We start from the raw sequence: 17,600 nt of genomic DNA, 5'->3' as shown, positions 1-17,600 counted from the left end.
AGAGGCTGGATCAAGTTGGGGGAAGAGGGCGAGTGCTTGAAAGCCCCTGGAATCCAACAGCTGCAAATTGAAATAATATCCTTTTATATTATATAAATACAAAAATACCATTCTACTCCGCTACTGCTAATTTTACATACTCTCTCCTAAAATATACGACGGCAACTCTCAGCCACTATCATTGCTGTAGCCAGCGGCATCTTTTCCGTTCTTCGTGGCGTGCTCGTGCCCTTTCACGCAGTGTCGCCAGCTCCTCCGCGCACCACACATGCACTAGGCAGTCCTCAGTCCCGAACTCATACATCAGCTTGTACGTGGGCAGCCCTATGCGGATTACCGTCCCACCAGAGCAGTGGGAGGGCGTCTCTTCGGAAGCTCGGAGATTCCTGTTGGGGAGTCAAGGTTACCCATCAGTTCAACAAACAGGTGGGCGTTGCTCTATGTATACCTTCGCAGAAACACAGCACTACTTTGGTCTTGCTCCTTCATTTCGGGCACCCACTCGGTGGGATAGTGCATCACATACGTGTCAACGTATTCTCGCCATCGATGGACCATCGATGTACCCCCATCGACACTGGGATCATCGGCACCAATAAGCTGCATTCGAAGCATTTTTAGTTCGGGCTCCTGTGATAATAGCGTTTGAATCCAGTGGGCAAATGAGTGCCTAAACATAGCTTACCCATTTGATCTTGTAAAGATGATCATCTTGACCAACATGTCGTTCGGCTTCGCGTCGATAACGTACGATATCTCGATTTGTCAAGGCATCAGCAGTCTGCATGTATTGCAGGAGTGTCCACAGTTCTTGACACTTGTTATCCGATAGGATGGTATGTACCTACGCCAGATGGGTTAGCCAGACGTTCCCCGGGTTAGGCGGTGAGATAACTAGAATAATTTACCTGCTTCACCAAGGCGGTTATCAACTTGTCCAAAGTGAACACATGGTAGGCCTGTTATAAATAGACCGGTGAGTAACCCAATGAGACGACTGCTGTCTGGTTCACCTTATTCCCGAAAAACCACCTCATGTGTTCCTCAAAGGTTGACTGGTCTAGTTCACCATCAAAGACCTTCTCGCAAGCGTCCAACAGATACATGTACACCACGTTGGATCCTTCAGCGACGCCTTGTTCGCCCATGGCTTCCATCGCCTGCGCGAGTACAGCAGACGGCCCGTTGGGATCATCCAAACCAAGCTCGGCAGCGACCGGATTCGCGAGTAACGGTCTATGTTTTTCTGCGGCCAATTGTACTCCAATTAGCTTGCAGGTAAGCAGACGAGAATAGAGCAGCTGAGCAATGAATAGTGCATGGTTCCAACATTAGCCCTGCAATTTGCCCAATAACTAAATCTTCCCACCTGGAGTAAGCGTAACAGCGTATAGAACGTTGTATTTGCAAAAATGGGTCTTCCACTTTCCATAGTCGGGGGTTCATCAATGCCTTGTGGGCTACTCGTGGACGCTCGGATCCAAACATCTTCGGCGTGATCGCCCAACGCAGCTTTGAGTTCATCATCCGCTCGAGATGCCACAGACGAAGCTGCGGGCGACGCGGCACGAGACCCAACGGCGGACGAACCCTTGCTATCCCTCCCGGATATCTTCTCTTGTGCGCTCTTTAGAAGCTTCTTCCTCAAATCACCGGCAGTTACCGCGTTAGAAGGAGGATTGGCTTTCTTGTTCCGCTGGGGTTCCCCGGGTCCACTTAGATCATGACTTGAGTTATCGTCATCAGCACCATCCAGCGGCCCGCATGCTTCGTTAAATTCAGCTGCAGGGTACCTACACAGGAGGGGCACAAATGACCTGAGAAACTTCTCAGCGCCTCGCCTTTCCTGAGGGGTGTAGGTGCCTTGGGAATGATCCAGGAACGAATACACCATCTTGAGGGAGTCGTGTAAAACCGAAATATCCTGGAAATCGTATTCGATTTGGTAACCAACGGAGCCACGCGTGAACGCAGGGGCTTCAACGCTCTTCTGAGCCTCCATCTGTTGAGCCTTCGAGGATTCGATATCGGCGACGAAGTATTTTGCGGTGATGGCTTTCTTGTCGTTTTGTTTGAAGCTGATCCCCTGATGGTCGAGAGATTTGTAGAAATTCTTTGCGTCCACTTCGCGCCATGTGCGACTCCATTCTCGCTGAGCACGTCTCCATTCGTCGTCCTTTTGTTTCAGGCGAGCAAGTACCACCGGGACCGAGACACTGGGACAATCCTGCAGGGCCTGGATGACTTCTGCGCCAGCATCGCGTCCATATATCTTCCTTATGGTCCTGTGGTAAAGACACTTGCTTGGGCCACCAAAGTTCGCCTTCAATTTGAACGTCGATCGCTCCTCGGCTGTCATGCCCTCGAGGCGGGCCCCCACGGGCTCAAAGAGCGAGATCGTCCTTTTAAGGGCCTCGAGATGGACATGGTATTCGTGGCGCTCTTCCTCGCTCTTGTGCAGCGCCTCCTCAAATGTGTTCTTTTTGTGGGCCACAAACCCGGAATCTTCGGAGGCCCATGTTGGATGGGAGGCCCACGCGTCGTTAAGGACAGAGCGACACAATTCGTCTCGTCCGGAACATGCCAATCGCACCTCCTACGGACCAAATTAATCGAAAATCCGTTGTTCTAGGAGATGTCAACTACTTACACTGTCCGGCAGTCGGCGATAGCTAGGGCCCTCTCCATCGTCGACAGGCAATGCGGACAAAGCTTCAGGGGGTCCGGTTCGAATACTTCCGGGAGGGCCGTTCTCGATCCCGCGTTCAGCATCCCAGCCTATCAACTCCTTAAATTCCACCATTAGATCTCCGTCTCCGAGAAAGACCTGGGCGTGTTCAATGAGAGTCTTCGAGTCAATAACATCCTTTGAGAATAGGCTGAGAAGTTTAAGGAATTCTTCATATATTTCACGGTTTTCCAGAGCTTTCTTTGCTCGATCGAAGAAGAGTAACTTGTCAGGTGAGGTAGCAGTACCATGGCCAAGGACGTGAGAACTGGCGTGATGGTGGGGATGTATGTTCTGAGCCGAAAGCTGTGAAGGGGGCATTCCCATAGGAGGGATGGCAGACACGAGCTGAGGGGAAGCAGGCCCCGCATAAGGTGAGAACACAGGGGAATCGGGGTCTTTGTGATTGTGTTTTGGCTTCTTCGACTGTAGATGCATTAGAAGGATGTTCATGGAAACGCAACAATGAACTCACGCGACTCTGAGCGGGCTTAGGGGGCGGTGGGACAGGAACAGGTGTAGGCTCTTTCTCCGCGGGTCGTCTTCTTCGTTTAGGCGGAACAACAGGGACGCGTTTCTTCGACTTGTCCGCCACGCTTGGCTGGGCCCACGGAGAGTCAGGGTGCCCCGGGGCAGGCATTAAGCCAATAGCGTTCGAACCCAGGGCTCCGCCAGCACCGACCTCGGGAAGAAAGTCTTTGAACTCGGCCAGGAGGTCTGGGGCGTCTTTAAAGAGCATCTGCACCTGAACATAGACTTGTGACTATTGGATGATGGATTAACCTAGCTCAGCCAATGATTCGGTGGGACGTACCTCTTCAATTTTGCGCTGCTCCTTCTGATAGGATTGCAATATGTCCAGGAACTGTTTATAGGTATTCGCGTCATCAGAAAAGCGGGCTTTGATCTTGTTGAGGTATTCAATGGCGTGGTGAAACTCGCCCGACACAGCCGCACCCTGGCGGCGCTCAACATCGCCTCCACCTTTCCCGTTCAGATTCCCTAAGAACGACGCAGCAGCGGTGGTCCCAGTTGAGTAACTTGGGTCTACAGGGGATTGACCTTGAACAACATGGTATTGCTGTGGCGTCATGGATCGAGAACCGGGTGCACCCAATGGTTGCCCGGGAAAAGGCATGGAAGGATGGACAAGTGACCCGATCCCATGAGACCCCGAGGGGATCTGCGCGAAGGATGTGGTACTTTGTGTTGTGGTCCCAGACGGTGTCGTAACAGTGATCAAATTTGGGTCCATAGGGTCCGCAGAAACGTCGATACGGTACCCGACGGGCAGGAATGTATTGAAGCCTTGAATAAGTTCGGGGTTCCCATGGAAGAGCATAGAGACTCGTTCAATTACACCTGGTGTATCAATGCTGTAGAAATGACGGCTCAATCATGGGTCCGGGTGCAGTCACCTACAAAGCCACACGAGAGAAACACTCACACCTGAGATTTGAAATCTTTCATAATGTCCAAGAAGCGATTGTACACATCCGGTTTCTCTTGAAATTGCACCTTTACAGCATCCAGATAGCTCAGCGCGTCGGTGACATCAAGTGGTCGGACAGGTTCCGGGGAAGGCTGCACTCCGGAGGGTGTTCTCATTCCGTCCAGGGTATTGGGTCGCGGTGTCCTTGATTTCGGTGCCCTCATCGTGGGTGACCCGGGTCGTGAAGGGTTCAGAGTAGGTATTATCTGCGTGCCACTGTCAGAGGCGTCGAAGGCAAGAGAGGTCAATCCCAGCGACGCGCCGCTTAGCGTGGCTACAACAGTGTCTCGAAGCTCCTGCGATCTAGCGCGAGTGGCAGATTCCGGTTGTAGAGATGATGGTTCGAAAGGAAGAAAGCTTGATTGGGGGATCTTGTCCTCACGGAGGTGGTGTAGCTGAGAAGAGGACGGTGATGGGGGCAGAGACGCCGGTATAGGCTCCGAGGTGTCCATTGGTCGTGGAAGCGAAGGGTCAAAAAACGGACCCACAGTTGTTCACATCTTATCTTATCGCTCAAGCACGGAACCATATCTTATCAGATCCAGGGAAGTTGACGCAGATAAGATAAGTCGACCCTGATGATCTTCCGTATACAGCTTTGTAATTTAGTCGACGCGTCTTACCACAGCTTGCCACCGACCACCATCTCGGAATCCGACTGCCATGTCTGAGACCTTTATCAAAACCTACACGCACCTGAAAGATCGCCCCAAGGCAGATCGCGCTCTCCACATGCTCCAGACAACCGCGTCTTTGGTGAAGCCCATAATGCGGAAGCATGGCTGGGTGCTGCCAGTCCTGTCTGAATTCTATCCAGATGACCCACATCTTGTAGGTGCGTTGTCAGCATAGTGTACATTAAACTTAAGATCTGACTTCGTTTAGGCCTCAGTACGTGATGTCTACTCTCACCCGGGAGCCCCAAGTTAATTAACACCTTGCGAAGATGTGAACGGAGGTCAGAAGATTCTGCTCCGCCTTCGCCTGCCCCATGATGCCGGTTCTTTCTACGACGAGGAACAGGTCGTCCTAGTGATGCTCCACGAGGTGCTATTTATCCACGCCCTACTCCGTAGATCATTACTAAACCTGAAGTTAGTTGACCCACAACGTCCACGGCCCTCACGATGACAAATTCTACAAGTTTCTTTCCGAACTGGAAGCCGAATACGAGGCCTTGAAGCGCTCCGGGTACTCTGGAGAGGGCTTCTTTTCCAAGGGCCACCGAGTTGGAACAAATGTTTCGCATAACCTCCCGCCGCACCAGGCTCGAGCGAAAGCCCTTGAAGCTGCGGAGAAGCGCAGGAAGGTAAGTAATTTGATAGGCCAAGGCGGGCGCCTCGGGGGTGTTGCGAACGTACGGAATCTAACTCCAAGAGAGCTCGCCGCCCAGGTAAGTCGGCGATACATCGACGCCGTGCCCGTCTTTCCTATTCACTTCTTTCAGGCCGCTGAACGTCGGGCACGAGACGCAAAGTCATGCGCTTATGGAGTAGATGCCGACAGAGAAGCAGCTAAAGCCGTCGAGGAAAGTATCGAAAGTAACGCAATCGACCTCACTGGAGATTCCGACGACGAAGTTGTGATCCTCAATGATCCGACCAACTCCACAAAGGTGGCTGCAGCGCAGTCTGATCGGACTGCGACAGCGACAGCTATTCCAAATGTCGAGGAGTCTGATGATGAAATTGAAATCATTGGCGAGCCGATAGCCGTCCCACAGAAGCACTCTCTGAAGTCAACTGACACCCGAAGAGTGACCCAGCCCCAGACGTCGAAGCTTCCTAACACAGTCCAGACACTTCTCCCTAGGTCGAAGCCACAACCCGTTCCTACGGAGTGGTCCTGCCCAACGTGCACCCTACTGAATCCTATGCGTGCTCTAACATGCGACGCGTGTCTAACCCCTCGTCCCATCAACAAAGCATACGGCTGGATGTGTCATGCCTGTGGAGAGTACCCCATGCCGCACGAGTTCTGGACGTGTCGCTCCTGCGGTACGATGAAGGCTTCCAGTTGAGATGTTTTTTCCTATATAATTACGCCACATGATCTTCTGCAGATACCTTCGTACCATAGATTTTGTATATTTTGACTCCCTTATTGACGTCCGTGCCATCTTCCCATATCTCGAAAGACGGTGCACTGTGCCAATCACATTCGAGCTCCTCGACGCAAAGTTTGTTACCTAGAGAATACGTGAGTAACTAACTCACGATGGGTAATGTGAAGGACTCGAACTAGCAGATTCATGGAACTTTGCGAGTGTATCCTCGTTCCTCACCGTCAGAGCGATTATAGCAATCCTGTGGGAGCTGGGCTCCAAAAGTAGCTCCAAAGTAGCAACTAGTGGGGCTAGCAGGGAGCAATCAAACACCTGGATGAGTAAATTAGTAGCTATTTCTGACGTTCATTGTATCCTGTACCAAATCTGCTCCAAGAATGATATCCGGTTGGGTGCTGTTCTCGAATTCTTCAACACGGGTTCGTCGAGAAGGGTCGATCGCGTCAAACCAGTCTAGGAGCATGTACCGGATATTTGTATTCGATGATGATGGTTCTTGAAGGAGTGGGCGCTTCGGCATTGTGCAGGATGAGTACAGGTAGAAATTACCTACTGCATTGCAGCTGTACATTTTCACGACAGCGATTGAGCACGCTCTCCTCGACGTCCGTTAGCCACAAAGCACCGGGAGAGGATCCTTGGATAGCAGCGATAACGATACCCAAGAAGCCTGTACCCGATCCTAGCTCCAGTACGCGTTTTCCAATCACTAGGCCTTTGAGTACCATAAGCAAAGTAACTCGCAACCGAAGCAGTTTGTATAGATAGATACCGGGGTTCAGCGTCAGGTAGTGAGCAAGTACGAAGCTTGCTAGCCATGTTCGTAATCCAGTAGTTCCACGTTCAATCGTGGTACGAGATTCCATCACCGTTACGAGTCGGTATTGGGAAGTGTCGATGTCGTCAGATTTTGCCTCACATTGTCCGACGTCTCCATGGTTGGTACACCAATAATGTGTGAGGAAGGATTGGGATGGTGGTTGAGGTCCTGTATGAAGATCTGGTGCGACGCTGTATATATCCTCAGCTCGTGATAGAGCACTTCCCTAGGTTTGGTGACATACGGGCTCAAGGGGATTATGAGAGACGTATAATGATCGAATATTTGAGAATCAATCTCCAAGTCCTAAAGTATTTGGCTAAACATCATCGCGACTTTATCCATCAAAATATCCGCAACAAAACGCGCCTGGTTTTGTTTCAATTCGTCGAAGCCTTCCAAATGAGCTATAGCCCATTTCCAGAACACCGTTTGGTACAGCCTCGACGGGGGATATCGTTGCAAGTGCGGGTCAAGTAAGATTGATCGGAGAAGAAAATCATGGGCGGTTGAGAAGCAGAGGTAACCGGGAAACTTGATCTGAGCCGGGGGGCGTAGCGCGGCGTATGCTCTCTTCAAAGCGAAAAGATCGCGGTGAACCTGATTAGTACTCACCATGAAGGTCAGACTCAAGCGGGAATGAAATGAAGATTCGTAGAAGTAAAGTATAGACTTGTCAGTGTTCTCACAGTCACATACATTGTCCCACAGTCACGAATAAGTATGGCCTTTATCAGTGATAGTCTCCGCAACGGTGATCTTGTAAAACGTGGTGAATGTTCTAACTTCTGTACATGGTTGTGACAGGGATTACCATCTACTCTACCGGAAGGTGGAGATCACGCTCGAGGCAATGGCTTCGACAATGACTTGTGGCCCGGGATCGGCATTATTATCAGGACGTCGTTACTGTTGAGTACACAGACAAAACACTGCAGCTGAAGCCAAGAATGACGAGAGGCAACGTCTGGCGGATCATGATGATGCGCCGACTCTCTGCATAGCCCTTGTTCAAAAATTTCTGGCAAAGTGTTTGCTCACGAACATGGATATTCTAGGCGGGAGGTCATTTTCGGTTCACTCATTCCCAGACTTGGCGCTTCTGATGATATTGGCCATGGGAGAGGCGTACTTGCGAGCGTTGTCACTTGCCGGGGCCGTGAAGGAAATAATATGTGGAATTTAAAAAAAGAGAAGTAACCAAGAAGTAACTCGGCTGGTCAATGTTCCCACGGCGAGGTATAGACTCCATTGCGCGTGGGTAACCTGCCCTAAACAAAGGCTGAAGTGTTCGAAATTTCTGCTCAGCTTTTCATGTTCTCCCACTTCCGAGTTGTTCCTCGTGTCGCTCGACGTTACGCGCTGCCATGTCATAGACCGCCGCTGCCGACGTGCAGCAGGCTGCGCTATTACTCAGATCTTTCCCCCGACCCAGAGCCAGAGCCAGTCGAAGAGGGCGCTCCTCTCGACCCGGATATTCTTCCTGCAGAGGAAGAGGCAGGACCGGCGGACCCGAGATCGTTCCAGGAGTTCCTCGACACAGTAGCGGCGCCATACAAGGAGGCGAAGCCCAGAAACTGGCTGGGTGGTGATGTAGTTGAGTTCGTCTCCGTTTCGTAATGCTCGGACCGTCAAGTTTACCCCCGACGCGTCGACCGTAGCCGTTTCCGTTAAACAAATCCTTCAAGCCTCCCCCACCTATCTCGGATACTCAGCGCACCCGGATGTATGATGAGTACATGGCTGATCCTATCAAGAATAGCGTTCGGGAGCTTGCCCAGAGGTATCACCTTAGCATAAAGCGTGTCGATGCAATTCTTCGTCTGAAGGGGATGGAAGACCGTTGGCTAAAGGTTAGTAACACATCCCTTTGTGCAAGCGATACGTCGCTATACGGATGAGACATAATCGATTAGTCTTGAAGAAAATTCGTGGTTAAAACTGCTCAAATGAATCTGAATCTTCTGCCAACATGTTGTTATACGACTACGTCGCTAACTTCTTTCCTCCCACTCTAGGTACGATTCCCCTCACTTACCAGCGTTCACAGAGATTGACGACATGCATTAACTGTTATTCTAGACAGTGAGTGCGTTTCGTTCATATCCCTCGCTCATTTTCTGATCATCTATCATAGGGCAAAGAGCTACAAACGGGATTCCAAGCGGGCATGGAGAAAATACTTGGCACCAAAACCTTCGCTGAGAGTGTTGTTTCTGACATACGGTATGACGCTCGCGAAGCGGACTCTCTCGAGGAAGAGGAGAACCGCGATGCCGCTCGTCAAAGATATCAGAGACTTTACTGGGAGTCCACACCCGAAGATGGCAGAGTATGTTGTGTTTTGTATCACCCTTCAAGTGATGCATAACTTAATGCCCCTTCGCAGGAACCTATCGTCCCCGCGTCTCTAGAGCATGCGAAGAAGCTGGCCAAGAAGATCACGAAGCAGGCTGAGCGCCATAAATCTGACCCGGAGTATATGCCTATCATCCACAACGATAAACTGTTCGTGAAGACCAAGAAAGAGGTGATCTCCCAACGTACTGGCAGCGCTCCGATCAAATTCTTGGACGTCGGAGGCAAGTTCATCAACGTAGACGACCGTCTCCGCCGCATCGCTGGGGCTGAGAGAAAAGCTCGGGAGAAAGAGCGACGAACGCTTGAGGCTGCCAAGTCTCTTCAGAAAGAGAACCCTCCACATGCTTCATAACCTGCATTATCTATTCTATCTGTCCTCCTACTTTTCGTTACCCACAACGTCGACGTCGTAATTTTCGTAATGATACATTGTCAAAGCGTTACACATTGCATGTTCAGTAAGTATTTTGCCACATTGGTGGTTTTGTCAGTATGCGAACCGGAAGTCCAGACGTTTGTTCCCTTCGTCTTTCGTGGTTTCTAGGTATTCTTGACGTTGCTATATTCGCGATGTCACCACTGATAAATACGATAGAGCAAAGGGGTAGCAAACCTTTTCGTCCATTGCCTCCCACCGTGTATCGCGACGCTTATTGATTCCACGATAGAAGAAGAATGTCCCGATGTACAACACGATGTTCATGGAGCAAACGGCAATTAGGTTCCGATTTCCTCGTTTATCTGGCGAACGTCAGCAACGCTGGCCGGAAATATTGAATGTGCAAAGTCTTACAGAGGGGCTGTGAGACACAACGAATAAGTTAAGAGTCTTTGAACGAGATACATTGGTGCTTACTTTGTCATCGGCTTTGTATATGTTCGCCTAGATGGAGAGACGGGGTGAGTTGTTCATCGCCTACGGGATGTACTGGCAGCTCACGTAGATGATGGCGCCTGCCTGTACGAACATGTTGTATACACTAAACACCTTGATAAGTTCACAGGCATGACTTGAAACGGGCCAAGTATTACCTAGCGGAAATAGTCCTGCAAGCAAGAGGATCAGCATCAAGCACACATTCCCATATTTCAACACGTACCTTGTGCGAACACTATACGAGTTTCTCGAAGCCCAAGCAACCTGGATCGGATGGATGTATGGGAACCCGGTGATCAGCGTCACCACCGCGAAGTACACCCATTGCGACGTGGCGGTGTTGAACGTGTACAAAGCGACGAGCATCGGGAGCGCCCAAATTTGCAGGATGACAGTCGCGATGACGCGGCTGTTCACGACCTCGCTGAGGTAGGCGGTGAAGAGGAGCATGAGCATCCCGACGATCGTGGAAGGGATGGAGAGCAAATTCGACTCTGTTGTGTCAAATCCGAGATTACGGAGGGACAGTGTTAGGTATGTTTGAGGTGGGCCGACGGGGACTATGAAAAGTCGATGTGAGCTATCATGCAGACGGTGCGTGCAATAAACACCCACTCATGTGCGTCATGCCCAGGACCTAGATGAGGAGCTAATGAGCGACATTGACCCCGAATAATAGTGGTAAGCGCTTACATAGAGCGGCCACATCCTCCAATCTTTCAGTGCTTCGAAAATCATTCGTGGTGTGAGACCTTCACGATTGTGCATGTCTGACTTGGAAGGGTCGTCTCGGAGGATCCTAGCATGTAATTTAACGCGCCGTTCATCAGGAACAATCCAGAGGTAAGCCCACCTGTTCACCATGATATATTCCTCCCTGAAACGTACGTCAGGGACGACCGAAATCACCGAATAATGAAAAGCTTACTTCTCAGAAAACCAACCCTTGGGTCTAAACCAGGTCCTTGTCTGTGTTGGACCCGCTGGCATTAGAAAGATAGAGGCGATTCCGAGTGAGAGGGTGATCAATCCCTCAATTAAGAAGAGGTATCTCCACCCTGCGTGACCACCCGTGCCGCGAAGGCGAAGGATACCGGTGGCCAAGAATGCGCTCACAATATCAGTGAGATAGTTGGAAACCCAGAAGAAGGCCAGTCTAATGGGAACTAGTAGCAAGTCAGAGGTCGATCATTTGGAAGTTGAGAGGAAGCACATACGCTCGGTCTTTGTGTAGAAGTAGGAGAGATACAAGACAATATCAGGAATGAATCCCCCCTGTAAGAAGCCTAATAAACATCTATTCGAAGATCGTCAGTCACTACAGCGGCGATATAAGAACAAATGGCCTACCTTGTCGCCAGAAAGGATGATCTACCCTGAAGCCAGAATTGACAAAAGGCGACAGTACTCCATAAGATCATTTGCGTGGGCACCCAAACATCGGGGCCAACACGCTTGGAAATTAGTTGGGAGGGGAGTTCTATGAGGTATGTGGTAAGAAGAGGAAGACAAAAGGTATGGGGTCAAACTCACCCGCAATTAGGAAGCAAAGACGGAACAACGTGTTTCCAAGGTTAAAGTCGTTGGTCGTCATACCTAAATCTTCAAGGAAGTTGTCCGTATTCGCCTGGGATATGTTGCCTCTATCTAGATCGAGACCAAAGAACATGATGCAAGCCCAGATCATGATTCTAATGTCAATCTTCTTGATAACGCGCTGAAGAAGGTCCCGAATGTCAGCCAGATTGCCTTTGGTGGGCGTGTGTGTATGAAACATACCATCTCTTCCCGCCATGTCCAACGAGCATTGGGGTCGAACCTATGGGCATTCTCGTATTGCGGAGGAGGTCTGTAGGACTCCAGACCGGTAGGATCATCGAATACTGATGGTTGGGTTGCGATAGCATCCAAATCACTGGATACCCGTCTGAACCGCTGCCAGAAGAACCGCTTCCGCTGTTCGATAGGCGCTCCGAGAGGAAGCGGCTGCTCCGACAACGACAAGGAAGTAATGTCCGAGCTCGCTCTCTTCTTCTCATCGCTTACTTCGTACTTGACCTCAGCTGGAGGGACAGGGAGCTGCGGGAGGGAGCTCATGTCGCCGTATCGCTGGTATGTGTGTCGGAAACGAAGGGGCGTGGAAGCTAAGAAGACGATAAAATAAGCCAACCTTGAAATAGCCTTCGAATTCTCATCGCGTTCGGAATAAAGAGACAATCGAGAAGCGATATTACGCCTGGCAGTGAAGGAATGGCGCAATGCTGGGCGCTTGCAGCATTTGGAAGGTGAGTTGCCTTTTATAGACGTGTTGTTTGTTTTGTTTTGATTATACATCCTCTCGCTGGCTGTGACCCTTATCTGTTTTGTTACTGAGATTGAAGGGAAAAGTCGAGGTGGTCAATTCTCTTTTGCAAGAGGCCTCGGCGTCGTACGCTTCTGGATCAGTGTCATTTATTCTATCTCCATCATCTCGCCCCTCGAGGTCGGAATCCCTCGTAGAACGACATATCATCACCCCGTTACACATTCGTGCTCTTCGTTAGTATGCAAATCGAAAGTCCAAGCGTTTGTTCCCCTCATCCTTCGTGGTTTCTAGGTATTCTTGGCGTTGCTAGTCTCACATTGTGAACACAGATGAAATATGATGGGGTTGAGAGGCCAAACCTTTTCGTCCATCGCTTCCCACCGTCTATCCCGACGTTTGTTGATTTCACGATAGAAGAAGAACGTGCAAATGTACAGCACAATGTTCATAGAGCAAATGGCGATTAGATCCCGATTTCCTCGTTTATCTAGAGAACTTTAGTCACGCTGCCTGTGAGCCGATGCGCACAATCTTACAGAGAGGCTGTGAGACACAACGAATAAGTCATGTTCGAACGAGATACATTACTTGATGCTTACTTTATCATCAGCTTTATATATATTGGCCTAGATTAGGAGGGGTAAGTCGTGAGTCCATTGCCTGCAGCACCTGCAGTACCGGCGACTTACGTAGATGATGGCGCCAGCCTGGACAAACATATTGTATACGCTAGATAGTTCAATGAGTGAATCGTCACCAGTCAAAAAGAACAAGTATCACCTGGCGGAGATAGTCCTGAAATCGAAGGTATTAGTTAGTCGAGTGTGCATTATCCAATCCGATACGTACCTAGTGCGGACACTATAAGAATTCCTTGACGCCCAAGCAACTTGGATGGGATGAATATACGGATAGCCAGTAATCAGTGACACGACCGCGAAGTACACCCATTGAGACGTGTTGCTAGTGAACGTGTACAAAGCAATAAGCATAGGCAGGGCCCAAATTTGTAAGATTATGGTCGACAAGACTCGGCTGTTCACAACCTCGCTGAAGTAGGCCGTGAAAAGGAGCAGGAGCATGCCGAGGACCGTGGCCGGGATGGATAGTAAGTTCGCCTGTGTTGTGGTAAACCCGAGATTACGCAGCGATAGTGTCAGGTATGTCTGAGGAGGGCCAACGGGGACTAGGGTAGGTGTGGGTTATCAGTTAGCCAGTGAACGTCAGTAATTGCTCACTCAAGTGCGTCATGCCAAGGATCTGGATGAGGAATTCAATGAGCAACATCAATCTCGGACAATACCCAAACACCTACATAGAGGGGCCACATCCTCCAATCCTTTAAAGCATCGAATATCATCCGTGGTGTGAGACCTTCCCGATTGTGCATGTCGGACTTGGACGGATCGTCTCGAAGGATCCTAGTATGGGAGTTAGGATGCGGCAGGCCGATCACAGTTCAAACACAAGCCAACCTGTTCACCATAATGTATTCCTCCCTGATATGTACGTTAGGGCTGTCCAGTATCGTTATATAATACACAAACGGTGGCTTACCTCTCAGTAAACCAACCATTTGGTCTGAACCAAGCCTTCGTTTGCGTTGGCCCCGCCGGCATCAAGAAAATAGACGCGATCCCCAATGAGAGAGTAATCAACCCCTCAATTAAGAACAGGTATCTCCATCCTGCGTGCCCACCCGTACCGCGAAGGCGAAGAATACCAGTAGCCAAGAATGCGCTCACAATTTCCGTGAGATAGTTTGATACCCAGAAGAATGCCAGTCTGATCGGGACTAGTAGTATGTCGAAGGACTCAGAGGAACGTTGAGAAGTTCAGAGTAAGTACGCACGCTCGGTCTTCGTGTAGAAATAGGACAGATACAATACAACATCAGGTATGAACCCTCCTTGCAGGAAGCCTAACAAGCATCTGTGCGAGGGGATATCAGTTGCGTCAGCGCCCGCGCTGTAGCCAATGGCATACCTTGTTGCGAGAAAGGACGACCGCCCCTGGAGCCAGAATTGGCAAATAGCGACGGTACTCCACAGGATCATTTGTGTCGGCACCCAGACATCCGGACCAACTCTCTTTGAAACGAGCTGAGAGGGAAGTTCTATGGCGCATGTGGTAAAATGCTATACTTTAAGGGCGGGGGAATACTCACCCGCAGTCAAGAAGCAGAGGCGGAACAATGTGTTTCCAAGATTGAAGTCGTTCGTTGTCATACCTAAATCGTCGAGGAAGTTGTCTGTATTCGCCTGGGATATGTTGGTTCTATCTAGATCGAGGCCGAAGAACATGATGCAAGCCCAAATCATGATTCTAGTATCGATCTTCTTGACAACGTGCTGGAGAGATATGCAAGGTTACAAGATGTGCTTTTTAGGGTGTGTGAACCAAACATACTATTTCCTCTCGCCAAGTCCAACGAGCGTTAGGGTCGAACCTATGTACATTCTCGTACTGTGGAGGAGGCCTGTAGGACTCCAGTCCAACAGGATCATCGAATACTGACGGTTGAGTTGCGATAGCATCCAGGTCGCTGGCCACCCGTCTGAATCGTTGCCAGAAGAACCGCTTGCGCGTCTCGATGGGCGCCCCGAGCGGCTTCTCCGACAATGAAATGGAAGCAACGTCCGAGCTCACTCGCTTCTTGTCGTCATCCTCTTCCTTGGCTGAGGGGAGGGGGTTCTGCGGGTGAGAGCTCATATCGGCGAATCACTGGCAATGTCAGAAACAAAGGAGCGTGGAATATAACGAGATAAAATAAGCAGACCATGACCTTGAAATATTCTCTGAATTCTCATCGCGTTCGGCAATAAAGACACTCAGGTGGAAGCACTATTGCGTCTGGGGGTGATGGAATGGCGCAATGCTGGGCGCTTGCAGTATATGGAAGGTGAGTTGCCTTTTTAAAAAGTGCTGGGAATCGAATTTGCTTTGCTTGAGATTTTACATGCCCATTAACTATCGTCGAGGCATCCCCCGTCCTCTTCCCCTCAACGCGCGCTGGGCCGTGCCTGGGGGAGCTTTGGGCCCTGCATTAGCCTGAAAACTTAGTAAGTGTCGATGCCCGATAGTATGAAGCGGGGCGTTACCTGTTCGCTTTGCGGATTGCGAACTGTCTCATCCACGCTCAGAATCAAGCATGCGGCCTCCGAGGCACTGCTGATCGCGTTAACCTTGACGAGACTCGGTTCCCAGACAAATGCCTCCATGTTGTCCCTGACTCCCGAAGGTCCATCAACGTCTACCCCGGCCCATTGCTCATCGTTCGCGTGCTTCATTCGCAGCTTATTCAGGATATCAGTTGAATCGAGGCCGGCGTTATCGCATATTTGGCGAGGGATGATTTCGAGGGCTTTGGCGAATGCGGCGATGATCAGTTGCTGCTTCCCGGGTATAGACAAGGCATATTTGCGAATATGAGCAGAAAGATCCATCTACACAAATCTTGAGTATGGGGATCAAAACAGAGGTGAATAATTACTTCAACTGCGCCTCCGCCTGCAACTACATCACCATTGCGAACAGCTCGCTTAACCACCATGATAGCATCATGCAAACTACGCTCGACCTCTTCAATGAATTGCTCAGCTCCTCCGCGTAGAATGAGGGTGCACGTCTTCGCTTTCGGGCATTTCTGGAACAAGTTGTACCTCTCACCGCCGATCTGCTTTTCTTCGAAGACTCCGCAAGTGCCCAGGTGCTCGCGCCCAATATCAGAACACGTTGATTGGATCGCACCCCCAGTAGCCTGTATAACGCGGCGCAAGTCTCCTGCAGGCACTCGGCCGGCACAGAAGATATCGCGATCAGCGAACCACTGTGTTGCTAGATCTCCAATTGGGAGTTTGCTGAGGACAACCTTGGCGCCAGTCTTTTCGATAGCTTGGAGCTTTCGGTAAATAATCTCCCACTCCGCATCTACGATGGCTTGATAGTCCGTTACGGCTTCAACCCGGACCTCCGCGTTATCCTTTTCAGCTTTCAGCTCTAGTTCGACATTGAGGCAGAGAATCAAGGGGTCTTGGAAGAGTTTTGGTTGTTGCTCGGCCCCTGCGTACGTAAATGTCTTTTTGAATGCGACTCCTTGGACGAGGAGAGAATCCTGCATCCCGCCACCAGGTATTTTCTTGACGCCGATGAGGGATTCATCTAGCTCGCTCTGGTCAAGCGTCAGTACAGCGTCCACAACCATCTTGGAGAAGAATGGCTTTTCGGAGTGTATGAGTTTTGAGGACATCGAAGTAGATGCGCATTTGAGGAGTAGCGATCGGAACTTTCTGAAGCAACGTTAGCAAAGCCACGATTAAGGACCGGAAAGGCGTACTCAGGATCTGATCTATCGACGGTGACTTGTATCGCTTTAATACGATCGATAGCCTGGTAAGGGGGCGTAAAAGCACGTATAAAAGTGATGGATAGAAACATACTAGTTGTGTCGCCTTTCGGAAACCCTTCATTATGATATGAGGCGAAACACCCTCTTCAATGTATCCCCTGATCTCCTTCAACATCTGCGTCGCAAGAAGTACGACACTAGTGGTACCATCTCCAACTTCAGCATCCTGGGCACGCGCGATGTCGACAAGCGTCCTTGCTGCCGGATGCACGATTTCAAGTAACTTGAGGATTGTAGCACCATCATTTGTGATCTGAGCTTCTCCACGGTCGTTCACGATTAATTTGTCCATTCCTCGAGGTCCAAGAGTCGTCGAAAGGGTCTCAGCAATTGCGGAACACGCCGATATGTTTGATAGCAACTGCGGTGTCCCCTGCGATGTGTCTGTGCCCTCCTTGAGGAGGACAACAGTGGGTTGCTACGCGCATCCTTGAGCTCTCGGCCCTCACAGTAGAAAGAAGAGAGTAAAGCTCACCATTGGAAGTCCCCGCTGCATCTTGAGGAACTGAAAATGAGGAGGTGGTGACCAAAGCCAGGCGTAATC

At 50.2% G+C, this 17,600-nt stretch overlaps 7 protein-coding genes across 7 annotated transcripts; 2 read left to right on the top strand and 5 right to left on the bottom strand.

Annotated features, from left to right (window-relative positions):
* Positions 1-178: 178 nt before the first annotated feature.
* Positions 179-4,672, bottom strand: SIN3_1 (Transcriptional regulatory protein sin3; the record flags this gene model as incomplete). The annotated part of the gene is made up of 10 exons (XM_036772776.1): positions 179-386; positions 449-600; positions 686-844; positions 909-959; positions 1,014-1,301; positions 1,370-2,596; positions 2,651-3,154; positions 3,204-3,491; positions 3,543-4,104; positions 4,176-4,672. The coding sequence occupies 10 exons, from the start codon at positions 4,670-4,672 to the stop codon at positions 179-181; spliced, it is 3,936 nt and encodes a 1,311-aa protein (XP_036634249.1).
* A 211-nt stretch (positions 4,673-4,883) lies between these two features.
* On the top strand, positions 4,884-6,240 carry PC9H_003182 (uncharacterized protein; the record flags this gene model as incomplete). Its single annotated transcript, XM_036772775.1, has 4 exons — positions 4,884-5,055; positions 5,167-5,267; positions 5,320-5,613; positions 5,668-6,240. The coding sequence occupies 4 exons, from the start codon at positions 4,884-4,886 to the stop codon at positions 6,238-6,240; spliced, it is 1,140 nt and encodes a 379-aa protein (XP_036634248.1).
* A 19-nt stretch (positions 6,241-6,259) lies between these two features.
* Positions 6,260-7,723, bottom strand: PC9H_003181 (uncharacterized protein; the record flags this gene model as incomplete). The annotated part of the gene is made up of 7 exons (XM_036772774.1): positions 6,260-6,365; positions 6,437-6,597; positions 6,647-6,780; positions 6,839-7,000; positions 7,058-7,296; positions 7,350-7,411; positions 7,466-7,723. 7 exons carry the CDS (start codon positions 7,721-7,723, stop codon positions 6,260-6,262), a joined length of 1,122 nt encoding a protein of 373 aa, XP_036634247.1.
* A 696-nt stretch (positions 7,724-8,419) lies between these two features.
* Positions 8,420-9,818, top strand: PC9H_003180 (uncharacterized protein; the record flags this gene model as incomplete). Its single annotated transcript, XM_036772773.1, has 4 exons — positions 8,420-8,698; positions 8,767-8,958; positions 9,243-9,437; positions 9,495-9,818. The coding sequence occupies 4 exons, from the start codon at positions 8,420-8,422 to the stop codon at positions 9,816-9,818; spliced, it is 990 nt and encodes a 329-aa protein (XP_036634246.1).
* Positions 9,819-9,953: 135 nt separating this feature from the next.
* On the bottom strand, positions 9,954-12,440 carry PC9H_003179 (uncharacterized protein; the record flags this gene model as incomplete). Its single annotated transcript, XM_036772772.1, has 14 exons — positions 9,954-10,025; positions 10,080-10,207; positions 10,260-10,266; positions 10,323-10,349; positions 10,407-10,446; positions 10,499-10,513; positions 10,567-10,903; positions 10,959-10,980; positions 11,037-11,142; positions 11,197-11,220; positions 11,272-11,499; positions 11,694-11,823; positions 11,877-12,060; positions 12,123-12,440. 14 exons carry the CDS (start codon positions 12,438-12,440, stop codon positions 9,954-9,956), a joined length of 1,638 nt encoding a protein of 545 aa, XP_036634245.1.
* Positions 12,441-12,882: 442 nt separating this feature from the next.
* On the bottom strand, positions 12,883-15,360 carry PC9H_003178 (uncharacterized protein; the record flags this gene model as incomplete). Its single annotated transcript, XM_036772771.1, has 15 exons — positions 12,883-12,954; positions 13,008-13,135; positions 13,185-13,191; positions 13,248-13,274; positions 13,338-13,377; positions 13,429-13,443; positions 13,498-13,834; positions 13,887-13,908; positions 13,964-14,069; positions 14,124-14,147; positions 14,206-14,443; positions 14,501-14,580; positions 14,635-14,764; positions 14,816-14,999; positions 15,058-15,360. The coding sequence occupies 15 exons, from the start codon at positions 15,358-15,360 to the stop codon at positions 12,883-12,885; spliced, it is 1,713 nt and encodes a 570-aa protein (XP_036634244.1).
* Positions 15,361-15,618: 258 nt separating this feature from the next.
* On the bottom strand, positions 15,619-17,552 carry CCT7 (T-complex protein 1 subunit eta; the record flags this gene model as incomplete). The annotated part of the gene is made up of 6 exons (XM_036772770.1): positions 15,619-15,699; positions 15,750-16,094; positions 16,142-16,937; positions 16,985-17,037; positions 17,088-17,474; positions 17,532-17,552. 6 exons carry the CDS (start codon positions 17,550-17,552, stop codon positions 15,619-15,621), a joined length of 1,683 nt encoding a protein of 560 aa, XP_036634243.1.
* Between the last annotated feature and the right edge of the window lie 48 nt (positions 17,553-17,600).

Source organism: Pleurotus ostreatus (genome assembly GCF_014466165.1).
Source record: "Pleurotus ostreatus strain PC9 chromosome Unknown scaffold_2, whole genome shotgun sequence".
Classification (NCBI taxonomy): Eukaryota; Fungi; Basidiomycota; class Agaricomycetes; order Agaricales; family Pleurotaceae; genus Pleurotus; species Pleurotus ostreatus.
Note: the sequence above shows the minus strand (reverse complement) of the source record. Positions and strands in the feature narration are given on the sequence as shown.